General features: G+C 38.3%; 1 protein-coding gene and 1 long non-coding RNA gene across 4 annotated transcripts in view; one reads left to right on the top strand and one right to left on the bottom strand.

The window, feature by feature from the left end:
• Window positions 1-8,706, bottom strand: part of MAP3K7 (mitogen-activated protein kinase kinase kinase 7) — a 69,884-nt gene extending 61,178 nt beyond the window's left edge. Inside the window, exon 1 of one of the 2 annotated variants that reach the window (XM_060114354.1) lies at window positions 8,346-8,706. In XM_060114354.1, coding sequence (XP_059970337.1) covers window positions 8,346-8,465 — 120 coding nt within the window. In that variant the 5' untranslated portion in view covers window positions 8,466-8,706. The remainder of the gene's footprint in view (window positions 1-8,345) is intronic. The other variant, XM_060114355.1, reaches the window with a different exon arrangement.
• A 213-nt stretch (window positions 8,707-8,919) lies between these two features.
• The window catches only part of LOC132500277 (uncharacterized), a 271,126-nt gene continuing 252,498 nt past the window's right edge, over window positions 8,920-27,547 (top strand). For both annotated transcript variants that reach the window (XR_009534004.1, XR_009534003.1), the window contains exon 1: window positions 8,920-9,095. This is a non-coding gene — a long non-coding RNA (uncharacterized LOC132500277). The remainder of the gene's footprint in view (window positions 9,096-27,547) is intronic.

Here is a 27,547-nt window from a genome sequence, read left to right as displayed (position 1 = left end):
ACTTCTCACTGAGATCCCCAGGAGGAAGCAGCCTCACAGGATACGCTTTGCCAACATGGGAAGCTGCAAATGAGTAAGTGTGGCAAGGGAGACAGTCAGAGGGAGGCCCTACCCAGGTTCTCTCAGCCCGGACAGTACAGGGAAATGATACAGAAAAACTCTTGCCAAGAGAAAAACAAGGTAACTGAAAACTGAAGAGTCTTCTGACTGCAGGAAGGAGGCTGTTGGATGGTAGACAGCTCAAATACAGGGAGCTAAATGCAGAGCTCAGCTGAATTTCAGAGGATCAATGAAAGCCAAAGGGGAAGGCCTAGTCTGCAAGCAGGGAAAAATGGGTAAGATCTCCTGCTTTTGAGGGGTGAAGTGAGGCTAATGCCCAGAGAATGATGAACTTCATTTCTTTACTCCTTAAACCAATATTTCTTGAATGTCTACTATATCCAGCTACCATCTGGGATACAAGAGATACAGCTGTAAATAAGACAAAGGCCCTGATCTATGAGGAATGTACTTTCAATTTAAGGGGGGTGGGGAGAGGAAAGAAAAGACAGTCAATAGACAAAAAGATGAATAAGAAAAATATCAGCTTGTAAAATAAATGCTGTGTAGAAAACCAAAAAATTGAATAATGTGACAAAGAGACTGGTGAAACTTATGGCTGCATAGTATGAAATGCCATCTAAGGAGGTTACTAACTTGATATTTGAATGACACATGGAACCAAGCAAAGAAGAAGAAACAACTAATGTAAAGGCCCTAAAGGGGAAAAAAAAACCCCCTCATTTCCTATTCAACAATATTTGAACCCCATCTATAGACTAGGCATTATCCTATGAATTCCAGATAAAGAAGGGAACAAACCAAACCAAAATCCTTGCTCTAACTACTTATATTCTCGTGGAGGGAGACACATAAAGAGGAATCAAGATTTATTTAAAAAAAAGATATATTTTAGAAACTAATAAGTGCACTAAGAAGAAAAGCAGCATAATTGTGTGTGTGTGTGTGTGTACATGTGCGTTCACTACCCCCACCCCAGTTTTAAACAGGATAGTCCTGCAAGGCCTCACTGAGAAAGGTGATACTTTAGTGGTGACCTAGAGGAATACTTGGAGTGTTTGGTGTGAGTGGGAAAAGGAAAGAGTGATGCAAGATAAAGGTAGAGATAGCAGGGACATATATACACTACCAAATGTAAAATAGACAGCTAGTGGGAAGCAGCCGCATAGCACAGGGAGATCAGCTCAGTGCTTTGTGACCACCTAGAAGGGTGGGATAGGGAGGGTGGGAGGGAGGGAGACGCAAGAGGGAAGAGATATGGGAACATATGTATATATATAACTGATTCACTTTGTTATAAAGCAGAAACTAACACACCATTGTAAAGCAATTATACTCCAATAAAGATGTTAAAAAAAAAAAAAGATAAAGCTGGAGATACAGGCAGACTCTGGATCCTGAACGGCTCTTGGCACCATGAAAAGGAGTTTGGATTTCAGTCTAAGTAATGGGAAGCAATTAGAGGAATTTAAGGAGGAATGTGACATGATTTTGCATTAAAAAAAAATCATTCTGGCTCTAGTGTGAAGAATGGATTGTAGGGAAGCTAGCGTATATACAAAGAGAGACCAGGTAGAGGCTGTAAAAGCAGCCCAAGCAAAAGAGAAGAGCTTTGAGGACAAGGTTGATGGTAGTGCAGAAAAATGGGCAGATCTGGGATAGGTTTTAGAGGTAAAGTCAAAAGAGCTTGCTGATGATCTGCATGCAGGCAGGACAGGTAGACAGGAAAAGAGATGAATCAAGGATAACGTCTAGACTCAGCACCAGTTTAATGAAGGATAAGAAACACTGGAGCAAGCAGATTTTCTTTCTTTTTTTTAACAGCACAGAGTTCTGATTTAGTCATATAAAGCTTAAGATGCCTATTAGATACCCGAGCGGAGATATCAAGAAAGAAGTGGAAACATGAGGCAGGGAGAAGTCAGGCAGGAGATGAAAACTTGGGAGAGTCATCAGCATTTAGCTGGTACTTCTAGTCAATCAACTGGGTGCTGTGACCAAAAAATAACATGTAAATACTGGGGTCCCAGAACTGAGCTTTGAAGCACTTCGACATTTAGAACACAGAGGAGAAGGAACCAGCAAAAATTGAGATGCAGCAGTCAATAAGGTAGCAGGCAAACCCGGAAAGTGCCACAAGAAGCCAAAAAAAGAGAGTTTCAAGAAGAAAGCAGACATAAAAACAGCAAAAGCATTAAGCCAATGGCTCTCCAAGTGTGGTCTCTGGGCCGGAAGCAACTGCATTGCCTGGAAATTTGAGAAGATGTAATTCTCAGGTTCCCACCCAGAATTACTGAGTCTGAGAGTCGGGCCCAGAAATCTGTGTTTGAACAAGCCCTTCAGGTGATTGTGATATTTGAGAATTACTGTCTTAGGTTATATTAAAACCATAATTAACAGTGAGACAGGACACCTCACTGGAAACCATGACATAGACCAGAGAGCCCTCTCTTGCTGAAGTTTTCCATAAATAATATGGACATGACATCTTGGGCAGGAAGAAAGGAAAAGGAGAATTCTTGTGAGCAACCTAATGTTTTTCCTGACACATGGTAGATCAAGAGAAAAGAGGGGCACAGATGGCAAACTGCGACACAATGGCAACTGAGGTAAACAATGAAAAAACTAATATTCAAACCACAAAACACTGAAAGGAAGTCACTGTTTACTTACTACCTAATTTCAAGTTCACAATCAAATATGCTTTTTGGATTGCATTCATATCTTAGTAAGGTTCTTTGACATATTATCATTAACAGTTAGTTTGAACTGACAGCTTTCCCCAAAGATCAGTTTTCACCAAGAGTGTAAAAAATGGTCCACATCCAAATTACAAGTATCCCCTCCAACACACACATCCATCCAAAATGGTGAACCCAGAAATAAATATTGCAGATATTTTTCACAATCCCTCAGCTGTAAAAACAGAACAGAGGAACGCAAAGAGAACTTTGGTTTTAAAAGGGAAATCAATTTAGAAATATTTCCTTCTGAATTTACGAATGTTTTCTAAATTAAAATGTTCTCAGATTAATTCTCTTATTATATGTAGCTCTCCCCCTATGGTTTAGCCCTCATGGTTTTGGGTCCACAACTTGAGTCTCATGTAATAAAGCAGATTTAAATTTAGTTTCTTAATAAAAAGTACAGAAGAATAAGAGAGATGATTATAGAATATTTCCATGCAATTAGTATTAAAAGGCACAAAAACCAAAATCAGAAATTGGTGTATGTGTTTAAAGAAAGCAACTCCTTTAAAAACTAATTTCTTTAAGACGGAAGACTACTCCATTCCTTTGTTCAAGTCAGGTTTTTAAAAACAAAAAACCACCTAAACTAAAACTACATGGAAAAGCATGTGTGCTCTTAATTTACTATGAAATAACTCTTAATTGTGCCCAAGTCACATTATTTTTAGTTCAGTGACTGTAGCTGTCAGTTTGCTTTGGCCCTGTTCTGTGGTCTGTGTGAATGGACCCTGGCTGTGCTGCCACTACTCTGGCTAGAAATTTGGAACATGACAGAACAAGCACAGATCTTAACATTTATTAGTTAGAACTTGGAGCCTCCCACTATTTCAGAACTTCAATATCTATTGATAAACTGTGGCAGAGTAGAACTGCCATCTGCTGACAAGACAGACTTGATAACCTAAAAGTAAAGCTTTGACTATGCAAACTTTCTTTTGACTTTTTCATGCAGTCTTTTAAAACCAGCCATAAGACATCCAAGCTGTTTAATAGGCCCTTCTTTCAAATAATATGCCCACGTCATCTTTTAAGCTACACATGCACAATATAAAAGTTACCGCTGTGGCTACCTCTTCACTGAGGTAACAATTACAGATTCCTACTGAATACAGTAATTACGAAGCTTCACGTGGAAGAGCGTATTAATAATTTTAGATGTTCATAATATTAATACTGACTAACAAATCTATAGAATCAGTTTATTCAGGCCACTCTAAGTTAGGTATTCTCTGTTTTCAGTTGCCCATATACTTTAACGTAAAATTACAAAATGTACATCACTACCAAAGTTCTTCCTATATTTCCCTTTAAAACAAAATCTTTGCATGTCTCCATAATGAAGCTTAAGAAGATATAAATGCTGCAATGATTATATGTGCCTTGCCCATATGCTATTCTTGACATCAACACTGTGGGTCTCCCCTTTAAAAAGCAACCATACTAAATACGGTCTTTTTAGCATTTTAGTAAAGGCCCACCAATACATGGCTTACTCTCAGCACCTCACTCTTTGCAGCGTCTTTTACCCCTGGCTAAACCAAAGTATTTGCTAGGTATAATGGATTGTAATGGAATCAACATTTGCAAAGAGAATCAGATTTCATTTTTAGTGTAAATGCTACTTTAACTTATCTTAACCTCTGGTTATATCACATAAAAGAACCAGACCATATAAGAGAACCAGATGGACACTAAAATTCTCATGATTATGCTGTGGTAACTTCATTTACTCACTCAGCAACTATTTATAGAAAACCTTTAGATGCTAGGCATTGGAGTTCCAAGTCGGAATAAGACAGGTTAAACTTTGCTGGGCGGATATATAATTTTGGTTACTGCTAAGTGCCATGAAGGATAACAAAAATGACAAAGATCTAGGCTGCTCAGGGAAGGCTTCTCTAAGGAAGTAGCATTTGAAGTGGGACTTGAATGGTGAGAAGGAGTCTGCCATTTGAAGTTCTGGGGGAAAGAGCATTCGAGGCAGAGGAATAATTGCAAAGAAAATTCATCTTAGTACCTTTCCCAATCTCTGATGCTTACTTGATTCAAAATGTAGTTTCAAAATCTTTTCCACTCAATGGAGCCTTCTGTGATAAACTCTACTTTCAAATTATGGGTTAAGTGCTCAATTTACATTACATTCATAGTTTTAAATTTGTGGTCCTGAAAATCTAGTCTCACAGTAAGTCAAAGTTTTTAAGGAGAGAATCCTAGGATCCTTCTGTTCATCTTCCATAATCTTAGCAGTATTATCCACAGAAGACACTGTTCATTAAATGCTCAAGACCAACTATTATAAAGGAAATCAGTATTTTGTTTCCCCATTCTTACAATAAGGTTTGGTTACAGAGTACTTCAGAAAGAACCAAAGTGACCCCGTAAATCCAAATGGAAAGAGCAAATGACTCAGGAGTGAGAAACTGCAAATTCATTTCCTGGCTCTACCATTTACTTAGACACGAGGCTTCTGGCAAATCAAACTCTATGACCATTTGTCAATATCTGTAAAATGGGGGTATCATTTGCCCTATTTAACCAGGATTCGTTAGTCACAAACTACAGTCCACAAGAGATCATGATCACTGTCCTTAAAGCTTACTGTGGAAACACAGCATAAATACTGCAAACAATAATGTGTTTTCATTTTAGAACTGGAAGAGACCTTAAATGATCTTGTTCAATCTCTTATTTTACATGAGAAATCAGAGGCCCAAAAAAATAAGGTGACTTGCTCAAAGTTAATGAAACACATTACGGCAAAATCCGTATGGCATCGACATTTTCTAAATACCCAGCCTACTGGGTACACTTTTTTACCACACCACACTGCCTTCACCACTTCTTGCAAGCTAGTCCACAATGTGCATACCTCACAATTTATTCCAACAGTCTCTACACTCAGATCCACAATGACAAAAGCTAAATGACTTTAAAAAAAAAAGGACCTACATAGGTTTCTGATGCTGAGACCTGACATAATTTGATATCAGAATTGAATTTAGGAAGTTCCACGCTGATATTACTGAGTCATGATAGTAGAGATATTAGAAATGTAAGGTGTAAAATCAGCTGATGACTTAAAAATATGCACCTACGAAATGAGTGCATATTTGGCCTATGGTTGGAGTATTTTTCTTACATAGTTTCCAACTGAATCGATATAATGCTGATTCATTTACACTTATTTGAGAAATAGAATATGATTTTCTTTATTTATATGCAATATATTGGTACCACATAAAATACTGAAAGCAACATAAAATACTTTTTGTTTTTAGTCACCTTTCTCTGTTCTCTTATTCATGATTTTAAGCTAGAAGCAGAATCTAAGTTAAGAAATAGTTACTGAGTGCCGTGCACCCTAGATTATATAACACTGTTTTAATGTGAAAATAAAGAATATGATGAAAATTATGTAACAGTTTTAACATTAGAAAAGTCTAAATTCAATCTTTAACATGAAATTAAACTGTGTAATAAAAAAGTGAGAAGAATAAAATTAGATGACTGCCTGACATTAGAAAACTTCAGCTACAAACAAAAATTTACTCCTCAGGAATGTCCTAAAAATACCAAAGAAAAGTTGAAACATCATCTAAACTGAAGGAAGGGTCTTTGGAAACAGAACCTCAGTCAGAAGTTAAGTGGCTTCGGAGGAAGAGCAGTAAAATGATAAATGACACCTTAGTAACCAAGAATGTAAAATGCTTTAGAAAGTAGTGTGGGAAAACTAAGGTGGTAAAAACCAAATGATGTAAGTCTGTGAAAGCATTTGGAAGACCGTGAAGTACAAGTTATTATTATATGACAATCTGTAGTCTACAAGCATAGCAGTTCACCACAGAGCAGACATAAATGCTTATTTAAAAACTGTAATTCTTTTATACTGACTCACCAAATTTTCATTCTTAAAAAAGAAAGAATGTTAGCCATGAAAGCTGGATCAACTATCTAATTCTTAAAAAGGAATTTATCATAGCCTCAATAGAACACACACACACACACACACACACACACACACACACACACACACAAATTCCCCCCTCTTTCCAAACTATGGGTCCTTCTTTTAGCCATGTGACCTTAAAGCAGGTCACTGTTCCTCTCTGTAACTCAGTTTCCTAGTAATGTGTGTCAGGCAGTGTTGGGTGTTTTGCATGTATTACCTAATAAAATCTGTTATACAAATAAAGTGAAATAGAAATTATTATCCCTATTTTATAGTTAAGGAAATGAAAGCTCAACAAGGTTAGTCAGGAGACTTGTTCCAAATCATACAGCTAATAAGTGGCATAGCTGATATACTGAACCTTCATCTAACTCCTTCCAAAGGCTTTGCTCTTCCCACTTACACTATCTTGTAAAATGAGGTTGTTTTCAGTGACCTTTAATGTTATTTTATTCAAGTAAAAATATGATTAAAGAATCCACTATTCTTCCAAAACATGCATAGAAAAAAATTATTTGTTGAAGGATAATTATCTCACTACTTTTAGCTTGCCACCACCTAAAAATAATTTTGAATTTTTAAAGTAGAGGTAATTGAGAGTCTGTAATATAGGACATACAGGGTTCTTTTTGGTGTACGTAATGTAAGGTGCTTAGTACATTTTAAAAATGATAAACAAATGGTAAATAATAGATACAATTTTCAACCAAAGTTTTAACACTTTCTAAAGTGTATCTTTACATATATACAGATTTTACTTTTCTAAATTTTGTGGACTTTACAACCAATCTCTGTGAATTCGGAAAGCAGTGTATTAAAGGCACATTATTATTTTGCTCTAAAATAATTTAATTTATTGCAGAATAAAGAATGGATTCGGGTTTTCTAACAGCGATTTTTGGTCTGATATATTCTGGTTGTCACCGAAATCATTAGTTATCTCTTCAGAATATGCTACTTGAAACATCTTTTCATCGTATAGCAGTCTACAGTACTAAAGGTGAAATTAACCTAAAGTAGTCTAATTGAAGGCAAAACATTTAGTATTACGACTACTGCTCTATGGAATCGGCTAAGCTGAGAACCATTCCGTACTCGGGGAAAAACTGTGTTAGACCTGGGGATGTATTAATTTATCAAGCATCCATAGAACACCCACTGGGCGCCAGACGCTGAGCTGGAAGTCGAACACAATAAAATCCTTGGCCCTTAACAACACTATGCCTTAGAGAACCAAAACTCCAAAACGGCCATGGCCTTTGATGAATTTTACTACTGAACAGGTTCGAGAACTGGTGGACCACACGACCGCACCAGTTCATCCCTCTCTGTTTGAGATGACCCAAATCCAGGCACCGGAATATCAAATTCAAACTCAAGAGTGCCGAAGTGAGGAAAAAAGAGAGCTACACCGGAGCAGGTGAACGCGGAGAGTCCCCTTTACACCCGTTCCCCGTGGAGTGTGGGGACACCCGGGTGGACCCCGCGAAACAGAGGGGTCAAGGAGGCGCCTTAAGTGTCGGGACCGGGAAGAGACCTGGATGGGCCGGGGCCGGGCCGGAGGCTCGGTGCCGGGCCTCGCTTACCTCTTCCACCTCGATCTCCTTGTAGTCGATCTCTTCAAAGTTGAGGACTTGGGAGGGGGCTTCGATCATCTCACCGGCGGAAGACGAGGAGGACGAAGAAGCGGCGGAGGCTGTAGACATGATCCCTTGCGGAACCCGGGGGGCCAGGGAAGGTTGCGGCCCGGACAGTCCGGGGGAGACCCGCGCCCACCCGCCTCCGGACCGACCTTCAACCTGGAGCCACGGCGGTCCGTGGCGGGGACAGGGGCTGCGGCCACAGCCGAGTCCCGGCTCCGGCTCCGCTGCGTTTTCCTCCGCCGGGCCCCGCCCACCAAACTTCCGGTTCCGGCCTAAAATCGGAAACCAGAGGTGGGCGGTGAGCTCAAGGGAGGGCAAGAGAGAGTTTGGTGACAGAGACTGAGAAAGGAAAGACGGGTTGGGGGTGGGGTGGGGGAGGGTGAGAGGCTAGCTTGGACCCGTTGGACAAATTTCGCGAGACCTTTGTTAAAGGGCCTCAGCAACCGGAAGATACCGCGAGAGCTGGCGCGTGACGTAATTAAAACGCGCTAGCGGAAGTGACGCAGAGCACGATGGACTATCAGTATGGTTGGTCCACTAGGAACCAGCGGGAAAGATAAAACCTTCGGTTTGTACTCTGCTTCGTGAACTATGTTGTGACCCCGCTCCCTCTTCCCTCAGAGACCTGCAGACGGACGGTAGTGTTGGCTTGAGTTTTTGTGACGAAGCTTACTTTTCAGTTTCACCCCTAAGGTAAACTGAACTATTTCTTAAAAAGCCTTGGAAAATGTGTTTCCCTCAATGTGTTTGGAAGGAAGCGGTTGCTACTGTTACTTTGAGCCAGTCCCTGATGCTATGAGAGATTCTAAAGAAAATAATACACAGCGAGCCAGCGCATGTAACCTGATTAACACTATGTAGCCTCACGAACAGAAGTTAATATTAGGTAAGGTAGATACTTATAATTTGGCATAATTTGTCGTTCATCTGAATTTATGGGGTGTGTTAATGGTACGTGTCGGAGTGCAGAGCACTGTGCTGGATGCTTTACATTTATAGTTTAATCATTAACAGTAGCCTTGCAAGTTAAATATTTTTGTTGCCATTTTCAGGACGTGAGAAAATAGGCTCAGAGTAAAACAATTACGATTCTCACAGGCTAGTAGAACCTAAGTCCGAATATCTATAAGGCGGAAAGTAATGCCGGTGTTGCATCAATACTATCAACACAATTTTTAGTTTTAAACTAGCTGTTAAACTTTAGTCAGTTTGACCTGAAGCCTAACTGGGAAAATTGGAGTTAGAGATGAAGGTTTAAGGACCAAGGATGAAACCCTGGGAATGTCAAATTCTAAGTCTCAGTATGAGACCGAAAAGGAATAGGCAAAAAAGTGGGGGAATGGTGATCGGAATATCACTGTAGGAGAGCTTTTCAGTTAAGAAATAGCCAACCAAATAAATGCTGCACAGAAGTAAGTTTAACTCATTTGGGATTGCAAATAGGTCATTGAATTTGGCAATTAAGAAGTTATGAACTCCTGGAAAACATTCTGTCATTTTTTGTAGTTTTAGTAACACTCAATGGTAGTTTGGTGAACGGGTAAGAGAATGAAAGAAAGAATAATTTCTTCTCACAGCACAATCTCTGGATGATCTTACCCAGGGTCTTGACCACTTTTGTGATGATCACTCCTCATTTCTCCCACTGTTCAAATTTTTCCTGAATTCCAGACCTATTGGGCATCTCTATTTAGATGTAACATAAGCACCCAAACTTCAAGATTCCAAAAGTGAATTCAGAAGTTATTACCCACCACAGATATATTCTTCCGTGTGCATTTTGTGTCTCCTTGAAGGATTCCATCATCTACTCAGTTGTCCAAGTGAGAAATCAGAGCTTTATTTCTACATGTGAAGTGATGCTTAGTGCACTATTAACCAAATAGAAGCATATTAAATCAGTGGGATAACCATTTTTACCTGTCATTTTTTTTTTACTCAAATTCCCAAACTAGGATGGTCACCTCTTAACCTTGTCCTTTCACTCTGCAGGTCATATCTAATTTCTCTTTTTAACACTTTGATCTTAATACAATGGATGCTACCAAGTGGGAATTCAAGAAATATTTGTTATATGTTCTAGCTGAATGAATAGGTTTTGCCAGTCCTCACTTTCCCTGGAGTGCAAGATCTGTTTTCTATACCTTCAGTTTAGGACTAGAATCCTGCTGATAAGGGACTAATCACTACAGCCATGATGCTGTTATGCTTGATTTTTCCCCCCAAATTTTGTTAAGAAACATATCAAACATACAGAAAAGTTGAAAGAATTTTACAGTAAACACCTATATACTTACCACCAAGATGCTATCATTAACATTTTACTATACCTGTTTTATCATGTATCTGTCTATCCATCCACTCATACATCTGTCTTATTTTGTTGGGTGCATTTCAAAGTGAATTTCCTACATGATCTTGAGCATCTACCCCAATACTGTACTTCTCCTTCTGTGTTTTATGCACCGATTTGGACTTCTGATATTGACAGTAATCTAAAATCAATTTTGTCCTATTTGCTTGCAGATTTTCTTCCTTCCTTCCTTCCTCCCTCCCTCCCTTCCTTCCTTCCTTCCTTCCTTCCTATCTGGAACCTCTTCACTACCTTCTGATAATAAAGTCCCAGCTCTCAGCCCTGCTTACGTCTCTGGCTCTAGTCATCCCCAAGGTCCAATCTACCCCTCCCATTCTGTGCTTTGACTTTATGAACCGATAAATTACCATTTTTCATTTAAGCTGATTCAACCTATATTTTTGTCACTTGCAATCAAAGAATCCTAAGCAATGTAGTTTGAATCCAGCGAAATGAGGAAGGAGAATTTGTCTAAGTTTACTTCAGTTTTGACTTTGTATTCCTTTTAACTTCTTTAACTTTCACGAGTTACAGATGGAAGCTTGAACCTCGCAATTTCATGTCAACTTCAGTCACTAGTCGATTGCGTTGCCACAAATTTCCAGAGATACACATCAGGCTACTTAACTGGTCTCCTTGAATTCCCTCCCAGTTTGAGGACTCTCCACCACCCATCCTCATGTCAGTGTCCTAATAACTACTCTCTAACCTTCAACTCTGTCTTCAGTTTTAACCCTTTTATAGTACCCAGGGGATGAGGGCAAAGAGTTTTGAAATCCATTTCTCACCATCTCTTTGCGTGTTGTAAGTGGGACTCTCATCTTACTTTGCTCATTTGGGATATGAAGGTATCTGGCACTTATTTTCATGGAGGCTTAGCAGAAGCAGACTAAAATAGTTTCACTTTAATATTCTGTTGCACTGCCATGTGTCAATATAATACCTCAGAGAAAGAGTTCCATATTTTATCTGTTAATAGGACTTTTGTGATGAGTAACAGGAAACTCAAGGTAACATTGCTTAAACAATAAAGAGGATTTATTGGCTTAGTTAAGTGGGAAGCTAAGAGCTAGAACAGGCTTCAGGTGTCATTTGTTTCATAAACAATGATAACATCAATAATTTAGTTTCCATTATTGTCTTCTGCTTTTTCTGGTATTTGCCATTGCTCTAGAACAGAGATTGTCAACTTTTTTTCCCCATTATTGATCCCCTAAGGAGCCTTTTAAGACTTTTTCTTCATGCCCCCCAGCATTTTAATACCACATATATATTGTGTATATGTTTATGTACTGTATGCGTATTTATGCTTTATACCTAAAGAGAGTAAGTTTTTTTTCTCTCCCCAGTTTTCACCCCCTGGGAAATGATATCACCTCCATTAAGAATGCATGCTCTAGCAGTTTCATTTTTCATATGAGATCACGTTGTCCAGTACAGTGACAGAGAGCATCTCTTTTGGTAGCTGTTTCAGAAGAGCAGGGAACTTCAAGCCCTTGGCAACTGTACCCTTGAGTGAAGAATGGGGACAGGCGTTTAAGATTGCAAATGTCTTGTTTATCCTAGATCCAGGACTCAAAGAGTCATGAGCTTTGAGAAGGAGGAGCTGCTAACCAGAAGAAAAATCTAGAGACTTTTAAGAGGGGCAAAGCAGGGAATCGTTGCTGGGAATGCAACATCTGTTCATTATTCATGTCTATTCAGGTTGAGCTCCATTCTTAGAAAGTGTGTCTTTACTGCCTGTTCCAGAACCAAGCTAGTCCACCCCAATCAAATATTATTCTTTCCAGGAAGTTCAGAAATAGTTTTCTGCTTCATTATATTCAAAACTGCAGTACGCAGAAGATAGCCAACCCGTTAGCAATTCAGTGAGTGGCTGAATGGAGAGTGGCTCCCCAAATTCCTGCATTTCTTTGATATTTGGGTTTATTCTGTATTTTCTACTCCCCACATCTTCATTCTAGGTCTTTCACAGTCCATGGGGCTGCTGGGAGGGTTTTTGTTCCAGGTGCCCGCAGTGTGGATGGTCAGAGAGGGCTTGGAAAGGTGGGGTAGAGGTGTAGCTCCAAGGCATTCTCTGACATGACACATAGCTGACATTTCTGTTTGAAGCTGATGTTCTTTTTTGTTCCTGTCCACTGTGCTGGCTGCAAGGCAACTGATTTGATGGTGCCCGTGTGTCCTGCAGATAAAATTACCATCATTGTTTTTGAAATACTTGATATGAAAAAGTTCAGCTGGTTTCAAAATCCACTCATGTTATTGGAAGGAATTTGAACATTATATTTGCTATTTAAATAACAGGAAGAGCTGTTAGAGTTTTAAAATATGATTTCAACTGTTGTAAATTTTAAAATGGTTGTAAAAATATTTAAACACTTTTCATTTCCTTGTATGAACATAAGTTCTCTTAGAGAATGCCTATCAGGAATTTGAAGAGTTCATCTTTAAAAAGTCTTGGTCAGGATTGATAGTAGACATTTCAATTATAAAAGCTTATATTAAAAAGTTATATTTATGAAGGAAAACTTATAAAAAATTCCTCTTAAAATTTTGAAAAATATATTTGATATTTATAAAATTGCAATGTTTAACATTATAATGCTTTATATTTATTTATTTTTCAAAATTACAGTGTGAGAAAAGCAATGTTTTTTTTTTTCAGTTAAGCCCAAATAGATTCTTTAGAATCTTTTCCAGTTTATTCCAGCGTATCTTACGATATTATCATTTTCAACCTGTGCCATGACATGAAAAAGTTTGAGGAGCACCAAGTTAGGAGGCTGTTGTGGTAGTAACAGAAGTAACAGTGGTTTGAACAATGTAGACAGCGGCCATAGGGGTTATGGATAAATGGATATGAGAGATACTGAGCAAACAGAATTGGTGGTATGTGGGGGAAGGAGGCAAAGGAAAGGGCAGTGTAAGGGGTGATTTCCAGATTTCTTACTCGTGCAACTCAGATGGGAAGGGTGCTATTTTCAGAAGCAGGGAAGACTGGAACAAGGTTGGGGGAGAAGAGAGTAAAGAGCAGTTTAAGACACTGAGCTCGAGGTGCCTGAGAGAGTTCCAAGAGTAATTATCAAGTAGGCAGCTAGTCTTAGGGAAAAAGACAGTGCTAGAGAAATAGATACTGGCCTGCTGATGATAATTTAGGTCATGGAAATGAATGAGATCACCTAGGGAAGATGTGTAAAGTGAGAAAGAATAGGAATTAAAACAGAGCCTTAAGGGATAAAATGTTTAAGGCATGGGTGGAGGCAGAGGAACTGCCAAAAAGTTTGTGGAAAACTAAAAATTATGATGTTGTGGAAATCAAGGTAAAAGGATGTTTCACCGTTGCATACTGTCAAGAAGCTAAACATGAGAAAAACTCAGGAGTGTCCATTGGATTTGGGTCTTGCCTCCTGAAGGTTAGCCAAGGCGTACCTATTTGTGGGAAGTGTGTGTGAATGGGCTTAGATGGGTAGGTTGGGTTGTCCACATGTGAGGAGGTAAGGTTCCTTGCAGTATACAATTGAGTCCAGAATAGGAGGGGGCGGGGTAGGTCAGGGGCTCATACCACCACATTCTTGTGAAGGTACGTAGGAGGATGGAATTTGTTAACCAAATATTTCCTGTAATACCATTGAGGGAAGATTTAATAAATAGCTAAATTGATATAAAAGCAGCATACCAAATTATTTATCATGGAGATTTCTTAAGTATTTGAGAGTTTTGAAGGTGCTTTTGTTCTCCTGGTCAATTTAAATCTCTCTTCAATCTTAAAATTACTAATGTTTAAGGTAATTCTCTTTTTGTATTTTGCAAGGGTAAACTTTAGTTCTTCTTTCCCAACACTCACTACTATTTAATCCATTTGAATTGTTTGTTTATTAAAATTTAATAATAAGGTGTTATTGGGGCACTAATGATTGCTTTCAGTAGTAACTGATATTTCAACTAAAACAGACGTAAAATCAAGATAGACATTTTTATTTTCTGAATTTCGGAGGCAAGCTTAAACATCCTGATGTACCTCAGCATCAGTTTTTTTAAAAAAAATTATTTATTTATTTATTATTTTTGGCTGTGTTGGGTCTTCGTTTCTGTGCGAGGGCTTTCTCCAGTTGCGGCGAGCGGGCCTCTCACTGTCGCGGCCTCTCTTGTTGTGGAGCACAGGCTCCAGACGCGCAGGCTCAGTAGTTGTGGCTCACGGGCCCAGTTGCTCCGTGGCATGTGGGATCCTCCCAGACCAGGGCTCGAACCTGTGTCCCCTGCATTGGCAGGCAGACTCTCCACCACTGCGCCACCACGGAAGCCCCTCAGCATCAGTTTTTAAAAGTAGAAACTTAATCAGATAAGAACATACTTCAGCAATAATTTCATAGAAATAGTGTTCTTCACTACAAAAGTACATTCATTAAATGTTTTATTCACAGGCTAATATGTCAAATCAGTGTTCCTCGATGGTCTTTTTCAGAAGAAATACCAGAAGCAATTTGGCTTCATTTATGGGAATAAATAAGGGTGTTTCATTTCACACAGCCTCAGGGAATCACAAATTAAAACTTTCCACTAAAGTGGATGCCATCTACTATTCATTATTTCGACAAACAAACCACTCCATTCTGCTGAAGTTGCAGTCAGGGTAAGGGATATATAGCGCTTGAAACCTGCAAGGCTGAGAGGGCCTAGTTTGCATTCTTAGTCATAGGCAGCCAGTTTCACATTTTCCTCTGAGTTCCCCAGCACCCCACAGAGCTCCTCTCAGGGGCGCAAAGCTCCATTAAGTAAATAGAGGCTCCGTATTTAGAAGCCATCTCTGGGAATTCAAAGTGTTCTGAGGGGGAAACTGGTACTATCAAGATTAAGGTATTAATGAAAAGTTGTGTTAAATTTCTGTCCAGATGCTAATTAATCTTCTAAAAATTCAATTACATAACGCACTTAAACTTTAACACATGGTACAGGAAAAGTAACAGGATATTTCAGTTATGCCCAGAGTCATTCAGAAAGTTAAGGGAAGTATAAACAGAAAATCATACCCCAAAGGTGTTTAGTTTGATCTTCAGTATTTACTTGCTCTATCACATTTGATAGGTTTGGGAAATCAGTATTGAGTGCTCAGATATTTGAAGAAATATTAGAAGTATTAGACATTCAGGAAGTGGAATTTTGACAACTATTCTTTAATGGAATCTACCTGAAGTGCAGAAATTTTTGCATGGATTATTAAACCCATGCCGGTAGTGTTAGCTTGAATTGTTAAATAAAGAAGTAATCTGGTAAGTCTTTAATATTTGAAGCCTGACTAGCCATACTAACTGTCAGTATTGAGTTAAATGAGTTATGCTGTATTCCTATCAATATTAAAATATTTTGTTTCTGTTGTTAATAGGGATGTGAATCATATCGATGTTGTTAAATATAAAATGTCATTCCATCTCTAAATCTTAATGTATTCCAAATGGTGTGTGAAACTATATAGTACAGTGCCTAGAAAATATGTGGTGTTCAAAAATGTTAATATGAACGAAATACTGTATAAAGGCATAGAAATAGATGACATGATGTGACAATAAAAGTTAGTCACAGCCTCCAGATCAGTCAGTGAGTTTACTTCTGGAGATTCTGATCCAGTAGGTCTAAGATGTGGCTGAGGCAGCCCGAGTTTCTATTTCACAGCCCAGTAGGAGTTGAGAACCGTTAAGGTCACGTACAGGCAGCAGCATATATTTTAATAAATAATTTTAATCATTCATTTTGAAGAACTGAAAATTACTGATAACATTTTAATCTTGGGCCCATTTCCCTGTTGTTTAAAAGAAGAAAGTTAATGGTAGTGATTCTGTCCTGATTTCTAGTACATTTCTTTTAACTAAAGTTGAAGACTGTTTCCAGTAGGGTCCATGGGACAAAAATTCACCTTGGTGAGGATACCTTGATCTTGACTGTAATCTCTGGCTTTGCAAATTCAGTGACTCAGTTTTAGTGGTTCGCTCAAGGGATGATTAGGCTTTTGATTCCTCCTAGCCAAAACCACTAGTGACCATATGAACTAAAAAGCCAGTAACGTATGCTAGTCCTTCCGAGGAAGGGGCTGGAGAAAGGGAGTCTAGTTAAGTGGGGGACAATTACAGTAGATTAACAAAAGGAGGCTTGAGAGGGGTGGTGTATTTAAAGAAACTGATCTTGTTGTGATGAACTCACTAGTGTCCTATAATAGCATTTTATCAACCTGAGCACTATTTAAAAAGACAACAACTAGCTTTGTAACCATAGGAAGGCATCTTTTTTTTTTTTTTTTTTTTTTTTTTTTGCCGTATGCGGGCCTCTCACCGCTGTGTCCTCTCCCGCTGCGGAGCACAGGCTCTGGATGCGCAGGCTCAGCAGCCATGGCTCATGGGCCCAGCCGCTCCGCGGCATGTGGGATCTTCCAGGACCGGGACCCGAACCCGCGTCCCCTGCATCGGCAGGCGGACTCCTGACCACTGCGCCACCAGGGGAGCCCAAGGAATCTTATTTTAATGGGTCCTAGAGGGTCTTTGTAGAATCACCAAAGCCTATTTGCCTGAAAGCACAGAGTTAGATTACTAATTCTAGGCTTCTGTTGTGCTCTTGAGCTAGATTCTATTATATTACTCATTGTAGCTGCTAGACAATACAGTTCTAGGCTTCTGTTGAGCTATCAGATAATTAGATTTCTTTGGGGCATAATGGGGCCCCTTAAGACAAATGATTAACTTTAATCTTATTTGTCTGAAGAATATGGGCCTTCCCTGGAAGAAGGAGCCTTTTCTATTCATTTATTTAATGAGATAATTATACTTTAGGATTGCATCACTATGATTTTCCTAATAGTATTCTCTTTCTTTTCTTATCTGATCATTTACTACTGATTTAAGGCCAATTATGCTTAAATTGGGGCTGGTGTGGTGAGATTCTTTGGTTTCAGAGAGAAGAAATTGAAGTTGAAATTTAAGGAGAGTGAAATATTTTAAAGAGTGAAAGGTCAATTAATCCTCAGGAATGAATCCTCAAGGATGTTTAGGAATGTGGTCATACTATAGTGAATGCATTAAATGTAATATTGTTATACTGTACGCCATTAAATAGAAATTGGTAATTTTGGGAGGATGAAAAATAGCAAATATTGTCATTCAGTTTATGTTAGAGTTTTAAATCTCTAAATTTCTTTAACTTTTCTAGTAAATACTACCAGTTTCCTTGATAAACGGCAATTGCTTAAGGTTAGTATGTCATTATCCTGATCCAAACTGGATGCAATTCACTGCCTGAAGGGCAATTTTATTCCGAGATCAAATTAAGCAATTCTTGATCAATAAGTGAGAGTAAGTTTTACACCTCCTCATATATGCATACAACTCAAAAGTTTATTAATCAATAGAAACCATCTTCATTAAAAGAAAAACAATAGCATATTTGAATTGACATATGGTGGTTATTAAACTAACAAAAATGGAGTCATCTTTGGTTTCAATTTCATATAATATTGCTTACCTTAACTTTCCTGCTCAGAATTGATTTCTACCTTTTTCTAAAGGACTCATATCAACTTTAATAAATGTCAGATTGATCCCCTTGGGAAAACAACGAATGTGTTATTTCCTGTGTCTCTAGCTTAATTTATTTAAAAAAGATATCATCAGAATTGATAATTCACCTCCAGTTGAAGCATATTGAACTGGCATGCAAATGATTTCTGAAAGCAACAAAATTTAGCTGTAGGACCATATTAAGATGTGAAATCTGGATTAAAAATTTAGCCTTTAAATGCCATTAGATCTTGAGAAAGAATGTGGGTGATTTAGGATATGTGGAGAACAAGAAGTTAAATGACTTTATTTCTTTCAAGATGCTTTTTTACTTTAGATTTTTTATTGACTGTATAATTGTGTTCATATTAGGGAAAATCGTTAAGGTTTAATCTGTTCTTTTATTCTTGATACTTTATGGCTAAAGCAGAGTATGTGACTATCTCTTATGGAAGAAAAAATTCTGCATAGAAGCTCTCCCCTCTTAGCTAGGTTGTCAAGAGTGAAATTTAGAAAATAAATTAATATTCAAAGCTCAGTGTAACTGGGCTCTTATGGCTGTGTGTGGTATTCTGGTGTATCTGTTTCTGAATAGTTGAGTCCTAAATTGTTTATTCACTCCCTCATCAACAACAGTGATTTATTGAGCGTAGACAGTAGTGGCCGCTATACTATAGTGCCTTTAAAGGCTATTTAGCCTAGTGCTAAGAAGTTACAGTTATATTTTACTTTCATATCCTCTCTGTATTCTAGGGCCTCTTCTGCTTACATACCAATTGCTGTTACTTGCCTGGTGCAGCAGACACTGTGAGTGCTCCAACTTATCCCCTCAGATTCTCTTACTACTTCCACACAAGCCAGCTTGACTTCCAGGGGCCAGCAACTACATCTCTGTTGGGGGGCTAGTGTTGGGTTGCCAAAATCCATTTTGTCCACATGCTTGGGTAGGCTGAAAGTGAATGGGAATTAATGTCCCTCAGGTGATGGCCCTTAATCCAGTGGACCTGTGGCGTAAACGTATAAATTCCCAGGCTCTTCACCCCTTTGCTGGAATAATTCTAGAGCTTCTCTGTAGCATCCACTGGGGTAGTTGGCTTAATAATACACTGTGTATTGACTTCCTATCATTTTCTATGTCATCTTCCCATTTCCCTGTTAGGGTCACTGTTCTAAATAAGCTATGTTGCATTCAGTCCCTGTTTCAGGATTTGCTTCTAGGGGAAACCCAACTAAGAACTTGTTATTCTCCTAACAATCCAGGTAGAATCTTGGTTGTGGCAGTGCAAGTCTACAAAATACAAATAATGAGTAGGATTTTTGTATCTTTTTCAGGCCTGAAAACTATATACCCCAACATATGACTGGCAGAATCTTTCTGGGTATATTTGATTGTAGATTCACATTCACATAAATACATATTGGATTAACTGGTTTCATTTTGAGATCACAAAATGATCCACCAAATTGTTCACTTTAAATAATGGAAATAACTGGATAGAGTGATTATGTATGTCATTCTTCAACTGAACAACATTTATTGAATATCCACTATGTGCCAGGCACTATTCCAGGCTTTAGAGATATAGCAATGAATAAGACTAATGATTACTTAGTCTTACCTGTCTGCCCTCATGAAAGCTTGAAGTTGAGCTTATTTTATTGTTTCCAGCTATATTTAGATGCTGTTCTGCAAATGTGTGTTGTTTTTGCAAATCTTTTTTTTTTTTTTTAACTTAGTTTTGGCTGTGTCAGGTCTTAGTTGCGGCACTCAGGATCTTTTGTCCTGGCACGCGGGCTTCTCTCTAGTTGTGGCACGTGGGCTCCAGAGTGCATGGGCTCTGTAGTTGTGGTGTGTGAGCTCAGTAGTTGTGGTGTGTGGACTCAGTAGTTGCAGTGCATGGGCTTAGTTGCCCTGCGGCCTGTGGGATCTTAGTTCCCCGACCAAGTACTGAACCCGCGTCCCCTGCATTGGAAGGCGGATTCTTAACCACTGGACCGCCAGGGAAGTCTCTGTTCTTGCAAATCTTAACAGTTGTTAATAGAAGGTTATTGGTTTTACACAATGTGTTTAATTTTTTCTCCTAGTTCTTGCATTGCAAGACTCAGAGTTGTAATATGTTTCTTCTGTCATACTTTTCTATGTTGATTGCTGCTTACTGATTTTGCATATCTCATTGGTCTACTTAATTAGTTCTTTTTTTCCCCTCTTCAGTTTCAGTTATTCTCTTTCAAGAATTCTCTTTCAAGAATGACTTTTCATTATTGTAGAATTTTGTTTGTTTCAAGGTGTATTTTATTATTACACTAATCTCATTAAGGTTAACATTTTTTAATACTCTCATATTTGGTTCAGCCATATTTTACTTAAGATTTTTAAAGTCTTTTATTAAGTATAAAAATGCTCAAAACTGAATACATTTTTGATTAAGTCAATAAGTGGTCCAAAACAAATAATTCTTAATACTATACTGAATAGTATATTGTCAGTTTGAAATAAGCTTTCCATATCGTGGCAATTTTCAACGATTTAAAAATATATTAAGTTAAAGCTTTCTTAGACATGCATAAAATTCTTGTAAATGGTTACTGCCTTCCTGTCACATGTCAGGGTAAACATAAATTCTCTACCATATATAAATTAAAAGCTATGATTTTTTCATGTGCATGCATTGCTTGGAGTGTTCACCTGAAACTTGCACTCAGCCAAAACTTGAGGAAGCATTACAGAAAGCTTATGTGCGTTGTCTGTTATTTGAAGGTTTGTACTCATATAATATGTGCGTTCCTTTAAAAAAAAAACCAAATTCTAGTCATTCTCTGCCTTTAATTTTCTCTGCATGTAGAAGTGATTCTTAACACTCTGTAGTTGCATTGCCTTTTAATTGTCTCCCTAACACTCACTTCCCTAACATTCTTCTGGCATTAGCATCTTGGTTTTCCTTTGAAGATTGACCACTCTCTGTACTTGGGTTTCAGGTGAGGTTGACTACTCCTCCATTCAGTGGTAGGCTCATCATCTAGGCATGGCCATGAAGAGTTGTATATCCCTTTGGCCACAGTGATTGGTTCAGGAATGGATGTGTAAACCAAGTCAGGTCAATCAGAGCCAATAGACTTTGGCTAGAACCATGGGAAAGAGGCATTCTCCTTCTGCTGGGTTGCTAGACTCGTAGTCTCTATACCTGAAGCTACTCGTAGCTATCTTTGTGACCATTTAGGAAGAGCTTGTTTGAGAACAAAGCCTGTAAAGGGAATTGGAGTGTGGATGGAGAGAGACAGAATCCTAAGGACAATCCAGAGCATCTGGGTTCAGTGATGCCTGGAGATCTACCCCTGAACTGTTACTTACATGAACCATTATGTTCCAACTGTTCCACCAACACTCTCCTGCCACTCCTTCACAGTTTGCTTTTTTTTTCTCACTTGCAACTGTAAGTTTCCTAATACTTGCTATATAGACTATATGAAACCATTTTTCTCCCTCCCTCAACAAGACTTCTGTAATCAAAACACCAAATAAATTAACTTCTATTTTAAAAACCTTTTGACTCTTGGGGTACGTGCTAGAAAGTTAAGCTTTTCTTTGCTATGAAGCAGTAAAAAGTGCCTGTGACGATGAAACCACAGTTGCTTAAAGGAGCGCAGAGCCATTGAAATAAAATCTGCAATCATATAGAAGTCCTGTTGTTCTTAGAGACGCACTGTTGATTCAACAAATGTTTACTAAGTTCCTGCTCTTTTAGGCATAGGAATAGAGCAGTGAGCAATACAGATAAAAATCCCTGACTTCTTGGAGCTGACATTCTTGTCTTATCCCAGAAGACTTGGTACCCAGAATTGGAGCCATATCTGGGGCACGTGGCACTCAGGAAGACTTCATTTGAATCTCTGCCTTGAACCCAGGGTTTCCCATTGTACTGCAATAAAATCCAAAGGCCTTGACACATTTATCAGGAGCGCACGGATCTGGTTCATGCTCACTTGTCTGAAACCTTATCTAAGAGCTTATACCTCCTTACTCACGCTGCTCCACTTTAAACAGCCTTTCTTCCCTTTCCTCTAATATTCCTCTGTCTCAGAAACTTTCACATCTTCTCCTCTCCATCTTGACTATCTCTGCTCCCTGATACTTCATGTGGTCACAACTTAAATGACATTTCCTCAGAGAGACATTTTCTCCCCACTTAGTTTAAAGTAGACCTCCTTAATATTCTATCAAAGAACCCTATTTTTCATAGTATTTGCAATAAATTCTAATAGATATATGTATAGGTATTTGTTTTTTAGTGTTTATTTACTAACTCTCCCACCACTGTAAGCTGTGTGAGGTCAGAGACTATATTTGTTTTGTTCACCACTGGATTACTCAGTGCCTGGCACAGTGCCTAGCACATCGTAGGGACTTAACTATATTGGTTGCATAACTGTGTGGCTTGACCCAGGCTCTTGAGATGTAGCTTCTACTGTCTTAACCCTTTTTTGAGCCTCATGCCTTCCAAGTCAGGGACCCTTTGTGTCCTCTCCTTTAGCTATCTATTCTAGGGGTCATTCTGGTGTAGCAGTCATCATCTATTTATGTGATAGCCTGGGCCTCAGGCACCAAACTGGGAGAGTGATCACAGAAGCCAAAGCAGAAACTCCACCCTTATAATTAGAACTTCCCAGAGTTGAAATTGAAAGGGGCTGGTAATCCCAGAAGCCCATTGGTCATCAGATCAGGGGCACCAATCCCAAGCATGACTGTGGGCAGAAGAGGCTCAGGTAGCAACCTGGAAGCCAGTGATGAGACTGGGAATATGGGCAAGTGTGTCAGCTTCTAAGCTTATGTTTTGGGGTATGATGTGTGTATGAGTTGGCAGGGGTGGTGGGAGGTTGTATACTGCACAACTGTATCTATTTTCATACTGACTGCCTAACATGGAATATCTGGATAAGCAGGAAGAGGTAAGAGAATCACTGTAACCTGGGGTGCTGCGGGATGCTCAGGGAGTCAGAGGCAGGGAAAATATGAGCTGACATACTGATCTCACCTATTCCTATCCCATTCTGGCTCTTTGTTGGTTTTAAATGTGGCATAGACACTTCCTATCTTAGCCTTCTCTTGTCCCTTTTAGACTTCAAACCTTCTTAGATGCAAGGAATTAATTTTTCTCCCCACCATTTTATTGTGAAAAATCTCAAACATACAGCACACTTGAAATAATTTTATTGCAAACACCTATGTATTTACCACCTAGATTGTATCAACATTTTTTTATTGTTTTATCACATCTCTGTCCATGCATTTAGTCTTTTATCCACCCATTAATACATCTTAATTTTTGATGTATTTATTGATGAAAGTGTATTGCAGACATTGGTACATTTTCTCATAAATAGTTCAGCACTCATTAACAAGAGTTCAGGGCTTCCCTGGTGGTGCAGTGGTTAAGAGTCCGCCTGCCGATGCAGGGGACACGGGTTCGTGCCCCGGTCCGGGAAGATCCCACATGCCGCGGAGCAGCTGGGCCCGTGAGCCATGGCCACTGGGCCTGCGCGTTCGGAGCCTGTGCTCCGCAACAGGAGAGGCCACAGCAGTGAGAGGCCCTCATACCGCAAAAAAAAACCCCAAAAACAAACAAACAAAAAAAACAAGAGTTCAGTATTTTTTACATTTTTTTTCCTCTTGAGGTAAATTTTACATATGACAAATGCACAGGTCTTTAGTGTACGTTTGTTGAATTTTGACAAATGAATACATCTATATAATCTAAACCCTATTGAGATACAAAACATTACCATCATCCCAGTAAGTTCCCTCATGCCCTTTCCCAGTCAATTCCTGCCCCAACCCCTAGAGGCCAGGGCTGTTCTGTTTTGTTTTGTTTTTTAAAACCGTAGTTTCAAGATGTTGATTTGTACCAGTTAGTATCATTAATGAGCCCTCAAATAATCTTTCTTCAGTTGTTACCTGTTCTTCTCATGATTCAAATAGGAAAGAACTCTGCTTCCAAAATTTGAAATCAACCAAAACTGGAAAAAAACAAGAACCTGGCACAGTGCCAGCTTTGTAATGACTTTCTCTAGTTAGGCCTGTAGTGTTATGCGATCTAATCCATGTTTCCTCAGGGTGCAGGAGACACAGAATAAAAATAGGGTCAAAGGTCATAAGGTCACACTAACAGAAACAATACAGTATTTCTCTGGTTATCACCTCCCCTCCATTCTCCCTGGTCCATTCTGAAGTCATTCTGGCCTTTTAAATTCTAACCAGTGCTTTCAGGAAGTCTCCAAACATGTCTCACATAGGTTTCCTAAAACGACCCAAATCATCCCTCTGTGTTGACACTAGCTTGTTACACTTACTTGTGTCAAACTGGTACTCCTAAAGTCTCTGCTAACCTAAAGATAAATTATTTTCCAGGAGCACCCTTGGGCTCTTTCATAAAGAGAACATTGGTGGCCAAATCTCACTTGTCCTGTAGATATACTTAGACATGTCTAAATTTTCTGTGGATTCATGGCTCAGCTTCATCTTGGGATCTGTTGCTACTATCACAAATGACATCCTTCAAAACTAAACCATTGGTAAGGGCCATACCTTTTTTCTAGGCTTTACTCCTCCAATACAGTGGGAAACACTTTATTTTTTATGTTGGCCTTTAGCTTTCATACATTCCTTTTCATGTATTAAAGTACAGACTTTCATACCTTAAACATTGACACACCCACACTACCTTCTGTACACTGAATTTGGACTCTTCTAAACCATCTTATCAGCAATGATTTTGAATAATTCAGGGTTGGCACTGTCAGCCAAAAATTTAGCTTCACCTATTTTCTTGGCCTAATCCAAGCAGGAGTATTTATTTAACATTTGAATATCCTATTTTATCCTTATTTGAAAAATGAATTCACAATGGAAAAATGAAAGGGCTGGTAAGAAACAAAGGCCTAAGTATCTTAATAACGCATTTGGGACAAAGATTAAAATTATTAAATGAGCTGAAAGCAGTGACTTGTCAATCTCAGAGGTTCATTAGACTTAAGTGGCTAGTCTATATGTTGAGGTATATTTTTTAAAAAAGAAAGGACATATTGGGATGCTTTAGAAAGATAACCACCAAAGATTAGGTCAAAAAGGTAAATATATTGAGAGATTTTATAACATTTTGTAGCTCTTTGAGAAGAAAACTCTGTTAAAGCAGTTTTTTATATTGTAATTTTCCTGCTACTATTTATCACAATTTATAAATGATAAATATACTATGTGATTATTTATCCAGTGTAGATTTATCCCAGTACACTATAATTTCCCTGAGGTTTTTTTATTTTTTTCTTTCTTTTAACCGCATTTCCATAAGAACCTAGCAAAATGACTAACACTTAGATGGGCTCAATAATTGTGTTGAATGAATTAGTGAATTTGTGTAAATATGCCTGTAGAAAGCTACTCTGGTTTTGGACTGAAAGATAGGCACATTTTAAATATTGATAGACACAATCAAATTGGTCTCCAAAAAGCATAGATTCCATTCTTGAGGCATTGGGAAAATCTGAAAAGGATATAGGTTTGTTTTCTTGTGAATAAATTAATAGGCTAAAAAAAAAAAAGCCCCGTTTTATTGTGTTTAAAATGTTGGGGTAGAGAATTATATTGTATTGAGAAATTGTGTTTTAAAATTTTGAAATTGTGGCTTCTTATAGGTTGGTAGTGTTGTTACTCTGGGGTAACGGATGTTGGCCAGGTGGAGAGTAGGAAATGTATTTTAGATAGAAGGAAGAGCAACTGCAAATATACAATATAAAAGCAAAAATCCAAATATTCAACAATAGAGATGAGATTAGATAACTTGTATACATCCATACTTTGGATAATGAATGAGGTAGTGCTATAGATACTGACATAGGAAAGATATTATGTTATTGAGGGACAAAACACAGGCGATATCCTGTGTTCTTGAAACAAACACTCAGTGTGGGTGTGTGTTTGCCCACACAAGCTTGTATGTGTGCCCACAGAGAAAAAGTGTCTGGAGGGTACAAACCAAAATGTTAACTGTGTTATTCCTGGGAAGTGAGTGGTTTGGGGTTGAGATATAGAGATTTTTAATTTGATATATCAATACCTCAGTTTTAATTTTTTTTTAACAGTCAACCTGTATACATTTTGTAATGAACTATTTTCTAAAGAAAAAAGAGAATGCGGTATGTGGAAGCACCGTGGGCTGCTCTTAAAGTGCATTTGTTAACGAACGTGCAGGAGGCATCGGAACATTTCTTACGGCAGTTCTTTACTAGACTTATACAAAATAGGTAAGATTAGATTAATGGTTTTCTAACATTTCTAGAGACATGGAGTCTGTTGTTTAAGCTCAATCATAGGCAGAATTCCTGTATGTGAAAACGATGAAAGCAGAGTCAGTTGGTAGAAGCTGGGAGTGAGGGGCTTCTCTCGGTGTTCCCCTCCCCTTATAATCTTTTGACAGCCCCTAGGGCTCTGCTGAACACAGTTTAAAATACACTGGTCTCTTCCCGGGATGCTTTTGATTTAGTCCTTCCTGAAGGTCAGAGGGATATACCAGCTCTGTGATTCTAAAGCACAGAGAATAAAGAATGCCTACAGGTAACCCCGGAATCCTCTCTTGCTTTACAGAAAACACGTTTTGAGCAGGAAACATTTGTGTCATGTAAGATATTTCCAGATATACAATAGAAGAGAAACATTTTTTTTATTTTGCATTTCTTGGCTTTGGAGTCTTATAATCCTACTTCTTAAATTCCAAGCCTTATGATCTATGCCCTTTGTATATTCTGAAGGTGACTAGAACAGTTTTGTTAAACCAACAAATATGGGTTCTATAAATGTCTGGCTGCTCTGCCAATCTTAAATGTAATGAGACAAATAACTTAAAAAAATAAGACATTACTTTGTATTTATCTAAGAATGTGGCTTTTCCGGGTCCAAGCAACTGAACAAAGAACTACATTTAAAAAACCCATGAATAGTATTTAATAGTGACATTTAAACCAATTTTTTAAAGAATTATTCTTCTTTTAGGATGTCACATAATTTTATATTTACTGTTTTGTGCCTACCATTTGATTTCTGGAGTTATTTGTAGTACTAGAAGCACAATTTCTTAATATCATACACATATTGTTATGTTTAACTTGTTAATAAAACTTAAAAGTTATTTTCATATAAACATGCTAGTGTGTTTAAAATAATAGAGAAAGCATATTATTACATTTTATTCACATAGACCCAAGTT

Source organism: Mesoplodon densirostris, chromosome 12 (genome assembly GCF_025265405.1).
Source record: "Mesoplodon densirostris isolate mMesDen1 chromosome 12, mMesDen1 primary haplotype, whole genome shotgun sequence".
NCBI lineage: Eukaryota > Metazoa > Chordata > Mammalia > Artiodactyla > Ziphiidae > Mesoplodon > Mesoplodon densirostris.
Note: the sequence above shows the minus strand (reverse complement) of the source record. Positions and strands in the feature narration are given on the sequence as shown.